Below are 16,851 nucleotides of genomic sequence, written 5' to 3' on the forward strand. Positions count from 1 at the left end.
AGCAACATTTCCTGGAATGTATTCATATGCAGTTTTTTTCAGTTGTTGGATTTTTATTACTCTTTGTAATCTGATCCCTATTTCCAATCTTATTTTCCATCTTTCCAGACCACCAAAGGTTTACTGTAACTTTGCAGAACTGCTCACCTCTCTCCTATATACTCCAGTGCCTTTGCGCATGTGGTTTACTCAGGTGGAAATGCGTTCCCTCTTCTTCATTGCATGTCTGAGTCATAATTATCCTGTTTAAACCACCAAATACATTGATTTAACATGGTTGAAAAAAATATTGTATAGAAAATTTCAACAGCTTTTGTATTTTAACTGTAAAATTGTATAGAATGAGCCTACTGCAAATAACTGACTCTATTCTTGACCCTTCACTTTATTGTGCTACACTTTGGAGTCACAGAAACCAGTTTCAGATTCCTCACATTCTGTGTGAGCCTGGGTAGGTTATAGAACTTCCCTGAGTGTTGGTTTCTTCACCTAAATAATGATTGAAAAGCTTGCTGGGGAAAATAAATGAAATAATGTGTATAAAACACCTAGCAAAATAATTGGATGTATTAGTTTATTATTTTAAAGATTTAGGATTTCATGGCTCTGGACTTTAAGATAGCCTCACTTGGCTATCTTAAAAGTGTTGAAAGTAAGAAGATAATCTTTTTTAGTTAGACCAGATTGGAATTCACTTAATACAGAATTTATACCTAGTTCACTAAAACTTTATGTATAACCATAATCCCTTCAGAAGTTCTTTCTGCTTTCAAGCTGTTTATTAAATTATTTTTAGGACTTGTTGGCATTTTGACATGTTCGTAGTGAGCTATGCAATCATTTTACAACTTGATACCTGTGAGGCTAATTACAAAATTACATGTTTTTCTTGAAAGGGCAAAACAGCTTACTCAAACCTATGCCAACAAGAATTTAGTAAATCCTGGAAGTGAGCCACCTCCTTTGGTTATTAGTAGAAATGACTGGAAATTTTGACCATATTGTTGTAGACATGGTTTAATCCATAATAGATTATAAAAGTTTAAATTCTGTTTAAAAATATTAATGGGTATAACATACCTGAATATTCATTTCCAATTACTCTATATAAATAATTTTTTCCCCTTGGATAGCCTATATCTTTAATTTATGCTCATTTATGTTATTATAGACCTCTTAAAACACCATAATTTTCTATTTTTTGAGAGATATTCATTTCATTTTTCTTAAAGACTGGGACAGAGAGAAATTACTTGAAGCTTGGATGTCCAACCCAGAGAACTGCTGCCAACGATCAGGTGTGCAAATGCCAACTCCACCACCAAGTGGGTGTAATGCCTGGGACACACTCCCTTCACCAAGAACTCCAAGGACTACACGCTCTTCTGTCACCTCTCCAGATGAAATAAGTTTGTCTCCTGGGGATCTGGACACAAGTTTGGTATGGTTTGGTATTCAGTGTACTTCCTATAGTTTTGTGTTTTCCTTTTTAATTATTTAGTATTGTTTCATAGGCCCTCTAGTCATATTCTTGTCATTGAATCCTATACCTTTCTTAAAGGGTTCCATTAGTTCACACTTCGGTAAATATTTATTATCACAGAATATTTTTGTGATCTTTGAATTAAAGACTGAAAAACAAAGGTTTTCTTTCTCTATTTCAAAACAGGAAACGTAAAAGAGTTTAGGAAAACCATGTACTGTATTACCACTTAAAAGCTCTAGTTGCTTAAAGTTTTTAAACACACCATACTGAAATATTAAAAGCTGAGATTGTGTTAGGCACTTTATATGAAAACATATTTTATATTTTCTTCCAGACATTTATATTACATTGATAATTATGTATTTGTTTCAGTAAAGCTTCTGGAGTTTGTCATCTAGATACACTTCCATAATAAATGTTACTGAGAAACAGTACTGCCTTTGTCTCTGTTTTTAATTGGCATAACATTGATGTACTGTTATAAGAAATTTTGATGTTTTTTTGAACAATTCAGCCACTCAAAATATGTGATAAATTGCCTGACTGGCGTGGCTCAGCAGTTGAGCATCGACCTATGATCCAGGAGATTGTGGTTTGATTCCTGGTCAGGGTACAGGCCCGAGTTACAGGCTCTACCCCCATTAGGGGTCGTGCAGGAGGCAGCCGATCAATGACTCTCTCATCATTGATGTTTCTCTCTCTCCCTCTCCTTCTCTCTGAATTCTGTAACGACTTTTTTTTTTTTTAAAGTGATAAATTAAGATATTCCAGGTTTTATCTAGGCCTTCTTAGAAAACAGATTCCTTCTATAATTTGCATCTGTAACATTATAAAATTTGTTTCTAGTAAGTCATTGTTTAGAAGATACATAGTTTTATAGCAGGGTTCCTTGGGTAGAAATCCTTAAATTGCTACTCTGAATATCATGAGTTGCTATATTGGAAAAAACAGCTACTCTGTTGTTAAAGATTTTCTGGGGTGAGTATAGGGTGAAGGACATGATATCGAAGTGGTTATTTTGAAATGGGCAATTTGATCTTGACCTTAATAGATTGTAATGATTTGTTTCTTGTACTTCCTTTTCCAAATGTGTAGTCACTGATTAATTTAATACATGAATTTGGAATGTAAGAGTGACTTTTGCATTGAAACATTTAAATCTCAAAATCATTTATAATGAGGCAGGCATGATATTTGTTATTCAGAGGTAGGCATACTAGCTTTAACTTCTCTTGTAACTTTGAAACGCTCAACTTTTTATAATTACTATACTAGTATTTTTGCCTTAAACTAATGGACAAATTAACGTATTGCCCTCTCTCCAGCATATGACTTTGTTTAAATCATTGCTTTTCTTTATCTGCAGTGTGACATTTGTATGTGCAGTATTTCTGTCTTTGAAGACCCAGTGGATATGCCCTGTGGACATGACTTTTGTAGAGGATGTTGGGAGTCGTGAGTATATATGCAGCTTAGTATTTCTTACTCCATGATAGCACTCTCATTTGGTAATAAAATTGTTTGCTTTCAATATTTAATGACATGGATTACTTATATTGGTTACAGAGTTACACTGAAATATATTACACTTCACTACTAAGGAAGAATTTTTTTCTTATTTTAAAACTTTCCTGTCTATTAATTTAGTAAAATTATTTAATTTAGCAAATTAGTGTTATTTAGCTTAATGTAAAATACTTTAGGGAACAAAGCAGGTATATATAAATACATTTTCTTAGTATTTTAATTTATATTACATCTCATGTAAATTTCAAGCCTACACCTAAATATCAAGTTTCTTCTATAACAAGAATTTTTAAGCATCTATTTTTATGCTTTCTCTGAATTTTTTGTTAACAAGTAAATAGCCCTGAGTATCTGTAAGGATATGAGTGTTTAGAATTCCTTTTTAATAAATTCAAAGTTAAATGTTTCTGCTAGGCATGGTTGGGTGTATATATATATATTACAAGTGGAAAATTTATTTTGCTTCTCATGTTTATCTCTATTCTTCTACCCATTACCTTGCCAAGATTTATACTTTGTCACATCCATTAACTTTGCTCTAATGTTATACTTTTCAAGAGAGGTTTATAAACAAAATTAAGAAGATCAGTATAATGAACAATACAATATCATGTTTTCTCTTTGGAGACATATCATGTTTTCTCTGGAGACACATAAATCTGCTGATTGATGGCCTAAGCAAAGCATGTCATTTTCAAACTATTCTTTTTCATGGTACCAAGTTTAGGGAGCAGAGGAATACCTTTTTGGGTGAGAGAGCAAGAACATGAGCAAATTAAACAATTTTGTTGGGGTATAATTGACATACAATAAGCCACATATTTAAAAGAATTTTATTATCTTTGGCATATGTATGTACCAGTGAAACCATTACCACAATCAAGATAATGAATACATCCATTCACCCTCAAAAGTTTCCTCATTTCTCCCTGAAATCTCTCCCACCTTTCTCCTCCTGCCTCCCTCCTACCCTCCCACCACCACCCCCTCCCTCTAGTCTGTAGGCAACACTGATCATTTTTCTGTCACTCTGGTTTCATTTTGAGTACATTTTCTTACCTGTTTTCTGAACTAGGGTATGAGGCAAGATTTCATTTAAAGGGGGAAAAATACTGCTTTAAAAAAGTCAAAATTAATAAGAATATCTGGTTATTTTATTTATTTATTTATTTTTAAAAATATATCTTTATTGATTTCAGAGAGAGGCAGGGAGAGGGAGAGATAGAAACATCAATGATGAGAGAGTCATTGATCAGCTGCCTCCTGCACGCCCCCGACTGGGGATTAAGCCCGCAACCTGGGCACGTGCCCTGATCGGAAATCGAACCTCGATCTCCTGGATCCTAGGTCGATGCTCAACGGCTGAGCCACGCCCAGCCAGGCTCTGGTTGTTTATTTTAAAACATAGGCTAGACTGTACTCAGAGTCTAATTAGGTCAGATCAAATCAGTACAGTTGATGCAGGTAAACTAATTGGCAAAGGTCAGAACTCATTCCAAAGTATTTTATTATATTAGGAACCATTATCTGGGTTCTACCAGGTTTGCTACTGTTGACCTTGGTTTCTGTGTGAAAACTGAGACACACACCTCTCACCTCTCAGGAATTTACTTGATAATTTTTCAACTTCTTTGACCTTCCTTACCTTACTCTTACCAGCGGAGCCATCCCCTATACTCATCACAGACTAGCCTTGAGAAGTTTGTGGTAAGATTTAAATTTGAAAGATCTAATAATTGTTTTCCACAGCACGTTATCAGCCTACCTGGGATTCTCCTATGCACTCCTGCCCGGTTCTTGCCAAATCAAGCACCAGTAAAACAAGTTTCAGGCTGGGTGATTCATACGTTGATAGTCATTTTTAAATTAATTGCAGTCTTTTCATATTTCATAGGAATATAGAAAAGAAACTCCTCTGTTCAAAAATCAAGGAAGAATTTTTAAAGGTCCTTAGTTTGAAAACCTCTCAATTTATCTTATACTTCCCTACTCCCTTATCTCATCAGCTCAGCCCAGATGCTTTGAAGCACCTATACCAAGAGCTTAATGAAAGGGAAATTATTATTTTCTACCCAGGCTAGAATATCCTCCCTGCTGCTTATTAGTTGTTGACTTTGTTAAGTGGGAGCCTCCCTATGCCTCAATTTTGTAATCTGTAAAATGAGGATTATAGTAAGTACTTCATAGATTATTGTCAGTTTATTGTTAAATGGCCTTATCTATATGGAATGCCATATAGGGCCACTCAGTAAATGTTAGTTATCATCTTCCTAAGTTTGGTAATAAGCAGAGAGAACCTATCTGTGATATAATCTGTGAAACTGACCTACAAGACAAAAGTATAAGTAAAGTTTGCCCCAGATTTCTCTCTTTCACTAACATTTCATCAGCTTCATGTTCTGCTTTTAAATTTAGTGGGAAATTATATTTCGATGAGGATTAATAGCATGGCTCTCAGAGAAATGATCCTGTCCTCAGGGAGGTCTTCACAGTTCATCATTTAATTCCCCAGAGATAATTAAACGTCCCCTGATGTGCTGAGAATACATGACATTTAAATCATCAGATAGTAACTATGTCTAAGTAAGCTGTGCACCCCAACAGGGCACTACAGCTACGTGCCACAGAACAACGTTTTGATCAGTGAAGAACCATATATATGAAGGTGGTCCCATAAGATTATAACAGATTATTAGAAAAAGTTTGTTTGAGTGTTGAAAGGAATGGCTGGATCCAACTATGATGTCAAATTTACTTCTAGCTCTGGGTGGTTTAAACAGGTGAGGAAGCTCAGCATGCTGTCCACCTGCTGTGTGCACACGTGTGCATGTGTACACACACACATTTCCCTTCCCTCCGTTTCTCTTTATCTCTTTCCTCTCAGTTCTTTTCCTCCCTCTCCTCCCTCTCCTCTTTCGCTTCTCCTCTCCTCTCTTCTTCTCCCTTTTATTACTTGTCATCTCAAGCTTTATCTCTCTGGGTCTCTGGATCTCTCCTCTCCCTTTCTCTCCCCATCTCTTCCTTCCCTCTCTCCTTTCCCCCTCCCTCCTCCTGACGTCTACTCTCTTTCCAAAAGCACCTCCCTCCACAGCCCTTCCCCTGCCCCTCAGTGTGTGCACACATTTTATCTTTTATACCATTTTTTACTGTACCTTTTCTATTTTTAGATATACAAATAATTACCATTGTGTTACAATTGCCTGTAGTATTCAGTGCAGTAACATGCTGTGTAGGTTTGTAGCCTAGAGCAATAGACTATATACCATGCAGCCTATGTGGGTAGAGGCTGCACCACCTAGCTGTGTAAGTGCACTCTGTGGCGTTCAGACAGGAATGAATTCACCTGGTGGCCCATTTCTCAGACTGTATCCTCCCATGTTAAGCTACACTTGACTGTAAGATAAGTTATATCCCACTTTCCAGGGAGCCTATTCATAACTAAAATGAAGAGAGTCCTGTTATGTGAAAAAGGGAACTCTACAAGTAACACTTCTCTAACTTTTAGGATCAAGATCCCTTTACACTCTTAAAAATTGTTGAGGTCTCCAAAGAGCTTCTGTTTATATGGGTGATATCTATCTGGATATGCTATATTAGAACTTAACACTGAAAAAATTAATATTTGTATGTTCACTTTAAAATAATAAATCCATTGTGTGTTAACATAAATAACATTTACTATGAACAATAACTACTTCCCTTAGTAAATTAGAGAGTGGTATTGTTTTGCTTTTTTGCAAATCTCTTTAATGTCTGGCATAATAGAAGACAGCTGAATTCTCATGTCCACTTATGCATTCAGTCTGTTATAATAAATTGTTTTGGTCAACATACATAAAGGAAATCTGGCCTCACACAGACGTGTAGATGGGAAAGAGAAGCATATTCAGATAAGTGTGGATACTCTTTGATATACATCAAAATTCAACAAATGGCAGTTTCTTAATGGTTAATTGCAATGTAAAGTAAAAAACCTTATTAGTAGACTTTTTGTACCCATTGGCCTGTAATACACTTTTTTTGTTTTGTTTCGTTTCGTTTTCTTTCGCTGTTGATCCTCACCTGAGGATATTTTTTCCATTGCTTTTTAGAGAGAGTGTAGGGGAGACATCGATGTAAGAGAAACACATCGATTGATTGCCTCCCGCATGGGGCAGGGATCGAACCTACAACCCAAGTATGTGCCCCTGACTGGGAGTTGAACCCGAAACCCTTCGGTGCACGGGCCAGTGCTCTACCCATTGAGCAACACCAGCTAGGGCTGCACTGCACTTTAATAGCTCTTTTACTCTTATCTGGTTTTGTAACATCATTTGGAAAATATTGGTTCACTGGATTGTTTTGATCTTCCAATGTTAACATATTTCACTCTTCATAAATATATTGAAAAGTCACAATATTTAATATCATTACCAGTCTCATCAGAAAAGTCTCTGTTACTGGGAAGCTGTCAAGCAGTTAAGAATTTTTTAAAATTCTAAGTTTTATTTAAAGGCTCGAATTTTATCGTTGGCAGTAAATACCCTCAACTTTTTTCCTTGATGTGCCATGTTTATTTAAAACATTTTCAAAAATAGTCTGCCATGTAACCAAGTCTGAATTATCATTGATTGTAGTCACTCTTTCAAAAAAATAGTATTCCACGATAAAAGCAGGTAAGTCTGCTTGTAACTTGAACAAATTCCTAAGTGCTTTTCTTGAGACAGCCATCATGCTTTGTCTGGTGTGCAGCAGCAGGTCATTGTGCCTACTTCCCATTTCCTTAATAATTGATCAGTAATTAATCATTTTTATCACTCCATCAAGGGCATTCTTAAATAAAACTGGCATTTGTTTTTTTGAGTGTGAAGCAGTGAAGAATACTAAGTCTACTAAGTACAGTTTTAGTGCCACTGCCATGATTCATGCTAAGGCACCAGCAGTTTTAACCAAAAAGCAGATGAAGTCCTAATACCATTTTGAAAATAGTTTTGATCTCATGAAACCCCTGGGAAGTCTCAGGAACCCTCACAGGTCCACACATCATACCTTGAGAATGGCTGCTCTACAGCATTTCCCCTGAATTCTTCCATCCTTTTGCCAGATTGTTTTTCCTGACAGAGAGTAATACAAATCGTTTTTAAGTGTAACTAAGGTTCAGATGTCCTCCTATTTGGAATATATCAGAGTTTTGTGGAGCCTGTGTAGTGGTAAAACATTGAAAATAGAGAAGATTTTAAACATGCTGAATTAAAATGCTTATGGGATATTTGAATAAAAATATGTGTAACCAAGATCTATAGCTAACAAGGGAGATCTAGGCTTTAAACTTCAGACTCATTAGCATTTAGGTGGTAGTTTATGTTAGCTGTATTTAAATCACCCAGGAAGATTGTATGAAATGGAAAGGGAAGAGTTTTGGCATGAAAACCACAGGGAACAGGAAAATATAAGTGAGCAAGAGAGTAAAGGTACGAGTGAAAAAGATAGACAAGGAGCAACCAGAAGAAAGAAGAATACCAGGGAAACAAAGTTAAGTAGTTCTGGGAGCCAGAGAGAATCTGAAAGAAAGAACTGTTCAGCAGTGTCTGATGCTCTAGAGAAGTCAAAGCAAGTAAAAACTGAGAAGTCTTGACTAGTTTCGGCTAATAAGTAGTCTTAATGGCCGTGTTGAGACCGGTCATTCAGTGAAGGGTGATAGAAGCCAGAATGTTGCAGGTTTAGAAGTGAGTGGGATGAACTTGAGAAGGAATGACAAACCGTAAACTATTTTGTCAAGAAACTTTGATGTGTAAGGAAAGGAAAGTGGAACTAAAAAGGGTCATTTGGTTGAGAGAGGTTTTCAGGATGGAAAAAACTTGAGCATGTATATTGCGCCAAGGATAACAGCCATTAGAGAGAGATAAAAAGATAGAGGTACATACATACATGCATACATGGCCAAAGGATTAAGAATTAGGCTGGGGGTAAAAGGGAAGCCCTCTTTCACTCAAGTGAGAGGGGAGATATGACTACGTTTGAGGTATGGTAGGGAGGATATTAATTGAGGACTCTGTTTTCTCTGAAGTGCCAAGGTGAAATTGTGGAGGAAGAAGGACATGGAACAAAGGGAGCGGAAGTGATGAGGTCTCAATAAGCTTGATAATTTGTTTAAGTGCAGTGGAATTAAGAGACTGAGAGAACTAAAGGGAAAACATACTGTAGGCAGTGGAGTAATCGAGCTGTTGTTGATGGTGATGACTAGAGAATGATGATTTAATTGCCTGGTTTTCCATTTTCTCTAGATTTAAGTGTTAAATTCACACTTCAAAAGTTTGAAAAATTTAAATTGTAGGCAGTATTAATAATAACAATAAAACTTTTGCTAAAATTTATAAATTCTTATTCTGTGCAAGGCACCGTGCATATATTTTATATACATTAAATCATACAATCTGTATAACAACCCTGTGAGGTGCATATTTTTATCACCATTTTACAGATAGTAAAACTGAGATCCAGAGCAGTCGAAATAAGTTGTTTAAGATCATATAACTTGTTAGTGGCAAGCCTGGAATTCTTTAACTCAAAAACCTGTTCTTAACCACTTAATCCACCTTGGGCTAGATTCCTGCCGCTTTCCAGGATGCCTTTTCCCTACTACCTCAAGTAGTATGCCTAGAGTAGGACGTGAAACTCATTTTAATATTTGTCTAAATGAAGTACAAGCAGAAAACCTTCAAGAAGTCCTGCTATATTTTATTGCCATCCCCAAATCTCTTGAATTATGCACAGTTTAATTCTGTACAATTGTTCCCTTTTGTTTAAAGGTGCAGAATATTGAGAATTGAATATGACCTTTCTAAACCACTCATTTCTGAATTTTTAATGTTTAAATAAATATATTGTTTCAAAATTTTGGAGGCAATGAAGTGAAATAGGAACATGTAAAAATATATAAAACAGCCCGGCCAGGCGTAGCTTAGCAGTTGAGTATCGACCTAGGATCCAGGCGCTCAGGGTTCGATTCCCGGTCAGGGCAAATTCCCGGTTGCGGGCTAGCCGATTAATGACTCTCTCATCATTGATGTTTCTATCTCTCCCTCTCCTTTCCTCTCTCTGAAATCAATAAAGATATATATAAAACAAATACATGTGTGTATATATTCATATATATGTAATGAATGGTTGGTCAGGTAGTGTGAATTATATGAATCAGTGTGTTATGGTTGATACTCCACACTTGGTTCATTGGTGTTATTTTAATTATATTCTAACAGAAAATTCAGCATAAAGAAAATAAATCTTAGACTGTGTAAATAAATTTTATCTTTGCCCATTACCTATCAATTGATAATTTTAATAGGTTTTTGAATCTGAAAATTCAAGAAGGTGAAGCTCACAACATTTTCTGCCCTGCGTATGATTGCTTCCAACTTGTACCTGTGGATATCATAGAAAGTGTAGTTTCTAAGGAGATGGACAAACGATACCTACAGTTTGATATTAAGGTATGCTGGGAGTTATCTGTCCAGTTTCCATAATTTTAATTTTATGAAACCTATACAACAGATTTTGTTTAATATTTTAGTTTTATTTTTGAAAACACATAAAATTGCATAAGGAAAATACAATTTCCTTTTGTCTCAGAAAAACTGCATAAAGGAATGGTAGCATTAATTAAAGTTTTAAGCTAAAGCATTATTTTATAATCATGAAAGAAGTAAAAGTGAAAAGCTAAAGTAGTATTTACCAAAAAAAAATAAAACTTATTGCTCAGAACTATTTACTGATTTGCCTGTTCTTTTATAACTGATTGAACAGGATAGTGTTCAAAGTAGGTAGTAGCTACTTTAAATTTTCCAAAAGACATTATATAGATATTTAGAAATAAAGATTATCAACTTAGAAATTTATGGGGTTTTCTTTTAGTTTCAAGTAATAGTTTCATATAATGAATTATACTGTTTATTGCATCTTTTGTCTATATTTTTATTCAGAAGCATATGCATGTTTCTTTCTTGTATGATTTAAAAGTTCATTTTAAGTGTCATGTGCAGATTTTTTGTGTCCTAAACCCAAATATGTAGACTCTTTAAAAAATTCTACTGTTTCTTTAAATAGAAAGCATCATAATATTGATTTTTTTATATATTATTAGGATGCCACTTAGAAATTTACTGTTCCAATGCAAATGATAATCACATATAAGATTCTATGTATCATTTGTTCATAAGAAAAGTGGGACATGAGAAAACATTTCTGTGTGAATAATTACATTTTTACTTTATCATCATCTATCATCCTGGTTTTTAGTTTAAAGAAAATGTAAATTTTAAAAACTATGTCATTTCTAGGTAACTGCCACTTCTTTTCTTCTAAGTTGTTTCATGATTTCACTTAAATATGGAATCTCAAGGTCAAACAAAATAAAATAGAAAGACTCGTAGATACAGAGAAATGATGGTTGCCAGAGGGGAGGACTTGGGGGGGGGGTGAAAAATGTAAAAGACACTTAAGAGGTACAAATTTTTAGTTATAAAATAATTAAGTCACAGGGATATAATATACAGCATAGGGAATTTAGTCAATAATATTATAATAACTTTGTACGGTCACAGGAGTTTACTGGAATTGTGGTGATCACAGATGTCAAATCACTATGTTGTACATCTGAAACTAATATATAATAGTACATGTCATTTATATTTTAAAAAAACCCCAAAACACATAGTTTTATACTTTCTAGTACTATTTTAAGTATTTTGAGACTGTTCCTTATTTATTAGTTCACTCTTTTTTTTTCTTCCCCGCTTTAAAATAAATTGACATAGGAACACACTCTATATTGGAATTTAGAGTTAAAATATTTTTTGTTGTGTTTTGTTCTTGCTGTTTAAACAGGCCTTTGTTGAAAATAATCCTGCCATTAAATGGTGTCCTACTCCAGGCTGTGAAAGAGCGGTCAGACTAACAAAACAAGGGTCAAATACGTCTGGGTCTGATACACTCAGCTTCCCCTTGCTCAGAGCCCCTGCTGTGGACTGTGGAAAAGGACACCTCTTTTGCTGGTCAGTACAAGACAATTTGGAATTAGCCTAATCACCTTTCTAATAGTTTTTAAAGAGAATTTGTACCTTCAATCAGGCCTTTAAATTGTAGTGTTTTATATCATTCTTATTAATTAAAAAATGTGTACTGAGTTTACATTTATTGCTTGATATGGGCTGGCCACTGTGCCAAATATTTTGATATATTGAGTTTTCCCGGCTTTGCTGTGAGTTGAGTGCTGTTATTACACCCATTTTACAGATAAATTCAAGCTCGAAGTTGCCCAGGGTTATGCAGCTAGGAAATGGCAGAAGTGGTATTAGAACCCAGCTCCCTTTGATTCCAGAGCCCATGAACTAATATCAGATTGCTGACCACAGATTAGGAAATGTTTCGAGTGTCACTTTTTTCCTTAAAATAAAAGTTCTCTAGCAGTGATTCTTAACCAGGGATGCCCAGAATTACTAAGACGACTTTTCCAAATTTTTTTTTTTTTTAACCCTCACCCAAGGATATGTTTTTTGTTGTTGTTGTTTTTGTTGCTGTTTTTAATTGATTTTTAGAAAGAGAAAAACCTCCATCGACTGCCCCCCATACACACCCCTACCGGGGATTGAACCCACAACCTAGGTATGTGCCCTGACTGGGAATCAAACCCACAACCTTTTGGTGTACGGATGACACCCAACTAACTGAGCCACCCGGCAAGGGCAGTGTTACCAAATTTTCATCCCAAGCCCCAGCAAGTAAGATTTTGATTTAGTAGGCTTTGGAATGGGGCTCCCAAAAGCTGTTAGATGATTCTAATGCACAGTTCTAGTTAGGAACTACTTTGTGTGTTTTTGCTTAATTTCCAGTGCCTGATATGTACTCGATAAGTATAAACTGTTGATAAATCAGTAATGGGTAGTATGTAACTGTATATGTTTGTCTGACATCAGCAGTGTAACTTTAATTAATTAGAGTAGATTCAATGTTAATTAACTTTTTTATTTAATTAAATGATCAAAAAAGAAGTAGTATTTTGCTTTTTGCTCATTTATAGGTTTATCACATATGCAAGGATACACTTTAGATGAATTTAATACTCTACTCTTTACTTAGCTACTTATTAGAAACCAAAATCAAATTGTAGCACTCTAGATAGTAAAAAGACATAGTAATAAAATAAAAGATCTGTTTCTTATCCTCATCATCATTGTCATTAGCTAAAAATATTTCTTCACCTGCCAGCTTACATATAGCACTAAACTCTAGGTCAGGTGCCGCCAAACTACTGTCCATACCAGTTTTTGAAAATAAAGTTTAATGGGAACATAGCCACAGTCTTAGTTTTACATAGTAGCTTCCTGTTCTTATTCCTACAGGAGGGCTTTTTCTATAATCAGAAATTCCAAAACTTTTTTTAAAGAAATTCTAAGGAGAATTGTGTCCTTCAGTGTTTTAAAAAGAAAGAAAATCTGCTTCGTGCAAAAGGAAGCTTTGCAAGAGAGATCTTTGTAAAATAAAGGCATGTGATTCTGGGTTTGCTTCTTTCCCCAAAAAGCTCAGAAATATTCTCCAAAGATGATTACAAAAACCACAAGAAATGGCAATAATAATTTCTTCTTTTTAAGAACAGCATGTGACAGAATCAGTTGAGAGTCACCCCCAGGAGATGTCTGCCTGAGTAGAACTGAATGTATTCATTGTTAGGAGAGAAGGTAGGAGTAGGCATTTATTTCCTTCCCACCACAGGGTAGCCCTTTCTGTTATAAATTGTTCAGCAACCCATTCTGTACCCTTCATAATTCAACCCAGAATGCGTTCTCCCCCAGCCTGTTTGTCTGGGGTGTTTCTCATCTTGACAATATTGCCCTTAGACAGTGTTCAAAACCTGGATGGACTCTCACTTGAGCCAGTGGCCTTCTCCCCTCTGTTTTTTGTTTTATTAAGTAGAACATGCCACTACTACTTTGCCCTGTGAACTGACACAAAATCTTTCTTCTCTGTGTTAACTCTTCTTCAAAGATTAGTTGTCAGAAATACTTCTTGGCCACCAAAATCTTAATCTGTGAGGAAAGAACTCAAAATTAACCTGATATAGTGGTCATTTCTCCCCTGTGTCAGCTTTGAATGTCTCCTGGTCCCTTAATCACCAATATCTCCTTTGGAAATTGAGAAACTTACTTGGAATTCATCTCTACTAAGTCCATAGAAGTCAAACATATTTTACGGTTATTAACTGAAATTGACTGGCAAGAATATTCTAAGTAATAAAATGGTGAGGTTTTTAATATATCACGAAGCTGTGGAGCATTTATTTGTTGAAACTGCACAAGGAAGCCTTTAAAATAGTGTCACCACCACCATGAAACAGATTTGAACCCCTGACAGGGAGGTTTGAATCAGTGATACACCTGGTGAGAAATCATAGTTTGGGGTTTCTGGTCCTCTTAACTTTCCAGTGAATTAGAGTACAACATGCAGACTTGTTAAGTATTTGGGAAAACTATGAAAGTGAATGTCTTGGCATTAAAATTGTCATCAGCTCATTCGGTTTTCTTTCAATACCCAGGATAAGTATTTTGGTGACCCGTACTCCCTTGTTAGGATCATGAATCTTGATTGAGTTAAAGCAGTAGTTTCATGCTTCATCTCCTTCTCCATAGACTTCTCAGACAAAGGGACTCTTTAAGAGTCCACTGGGCAAAATGAGGTTATCCTTGTTTGTGGACCTAATAATTGAGTCTCATCTTCTCTTGCAAAATCAGAGTCTCAAACCCTTAGCTTAATAGTTCTGGTTCTGGAAAGAGATTTTTCCAGACTAGCAATATTCAGCTGTTTAAGTATCAGAGTCCTTCCAGCCAACAGAACATTCCCCAACTCTTTCTAGGCCAGGAATGAAAACAGGATGCTATTTATTTGGTAGAGATCAATCATAAGACCCTGTTTAAATATCATATCCTCTATACAAAGTAGCATGCCCGTCTAAATATAGGTTTACCCTAAAGTAGAGCTTTCCTATGAAACCTTTCATAAGTGGAATAAGTGGAAATTGAAGAAGCAGTTACCATTAATTTATATGGAAAAATTTTGAATGTTCCCAGACCCAAAATATAACCTATCAGATCATACCAAATACCACATAAAACCTAAAACAGCTCTAACACGTAGTAAAAGCAGCACCACTCTTGCTGCTCAGGTGCACACTGCCTCTGCAATAGCTTGCTGCAAAACAAAACACTGAATGCTCTTTTCACTTTCCACCTTTTTTATTTTTCTGCCAATGGTTGTGCGTATTGACATCTTCACATGCCCCAACTAGGGCCAGGGACTGAACCTGCAACCCAGGTACATACTCTTGACCGGGAATCAAACCCACAACCCTTTGGTGTGCAGGTTGACGCTCTAACCGCAGAGCCACACCCGCCAGAGCTGTAGCTCTTTCTAATTTATGGCCCTTATTTTAGCTTCTCTTTTATTTATAAGCTGCTTTTTATACCCACTCTTAGCATTGCATTGGGAACTAGTAGAAACTGTGCCAACCAGTTATAACTTCCTCCTAATGGGGCTAGCACTGAGGAAGCTGCAGATCTGTGTCCCTGTGAGAAATGGAAGCCTGCTGCTGTCTAATGCAGCACAACTTCAGAGAATCAAACATACTAATAAGCAATTGTAGACTTCTGAAGAAGTGGTATTTGTATCTTCAGACTTTTTTGAAAACATTGGGCTTGTTTCCCAGCTGTGATTATTTTCTTGGTTCTGTCAGAAAACGTTCTAACAGCAGAGCCAGTCATACTGGTATTGATTCTACAAGGGGGGGAAAATACTGAATATGCTATTTAATTTCCTGGGGGAGGGGGTCTTAAACTTAATGGAAATAATTTATTTCATTGACTTCATTTGTTTTGTTTTAGGTACTGCAGCTATATAAGGCTATTCTACACCTTAATTTTTGTTTTAAATGAGTCATGAGGAATACAGATTCTGCATTCCTACATACATTCTCAAGCACAATATGGAAACAGTATTCCTAGATCTGTGGTATATTTCTAACACTAGTGTATGGTGTAATATATGTGCCAATTTAAAATTAAGTTATTACAGAAGTCCCTTACATTTCGGGAAAGCAGAGTTGATTTTGATATGTACTAAAGTAAGTTTAATATATCTACTTCCATTTTTAATTAACCCAATAATTTTTGAATGACTATTAAGTTACCACTGAGTTACTAAGGCACTGTATAAAACTGTATTTACAGAAAAGATTTTCCAAGTCCCAGATTTGGTGATGTCAGAAATTTAAGTAAACTAAATTATTTTCAAAGTAATTGGTGCTTTTGTTTTTAAACCATTTTTAAGTATACAGTTCAGTGGTACTAAGTACATTCATAATGTGGTGCATTTTCAGAACTTTTGCATCATCCCAAATAGAAACTGTAACCATTATGCAAAAGCTCTCCATCTTCCCTCCCCTTCAGCTACTGGTAGACACCATTCTGCTTTCTGATCCATGAACTCCCCTATTCTAAGCATTTAATGTAAGTGGAATCATACAGTGTTTGCTCTTTTGTGTCTGACTTATTTCACTTAGCATACTGTCTCTAATGTCTCAAGATTCATCCGCATTACAGTGTGTATGTAGCATGTATCAGAATTTTCATTCCTCTTTATTGCTGGCTAATATTCCACTGTGTGTATGCATACCATATGTTTTGCCTATTCATCTGTCAGTGAATACTGGGGTTGTTCCCATCTTTTAACTATTGTGAATAATGCTGTTATGAACATTGGTGTAAAAGTATGAGTCCTTGCTTTCAATTCTTTTAGGTGTATATCTAGAAGTG

At 35.6% G+C, this 16,851-nt stretch overlaps 1 protein-coding gene across 4 annotated transcripts in view; it reads left to right on the forward strand.

Moving 5' to 3' along the window:
* ANKIB1 (ankyrin repeat and IBR domain containing 1) overlaps window positions 1-16,851 on the forward strand; it is a 111,688-nt gene that overhangs the window by 67,152 nt on the left and 27,685 nt on the right. For all 4 annotated transcript variants that reach the window (XM_081147849.1, XM_081147850.1, XM_081147851.1 and 1 more), the window contains 4 exons: window positions 1,233-1,441; window positions 2,853-2,941; window positions 10,338-10,482; window positions 11,876-12,042. In XM_081147849.1, coding sequence (XP_081003975.1) covers window positions 1,233-1,441; window positions 2,853-2,941; window positions 10,338-10,482; window positions 11,876-12,042 — 610 coding nt within the window. The remainder of the gene's footprint in view (window positions 1-1,232; window positions 1,442-2,852; window positions 2,942-10,337; window positions 10,483-11,875; window positions 12,043-16,851) is intronic.

The sequence above is a fragment of the Miniopterus schreibersii genome, assembly GCF_964146895.1.
Source record: "Miniopterus schreibersii genome assembly, chromosome: 9".
Taxonomy (NCBI): Eukaryota; Metazoa; Chordata; class Mammalia; order Chiroptera; family Miniopteridae; genus Miniopterus; species Miniopterus schreibersii.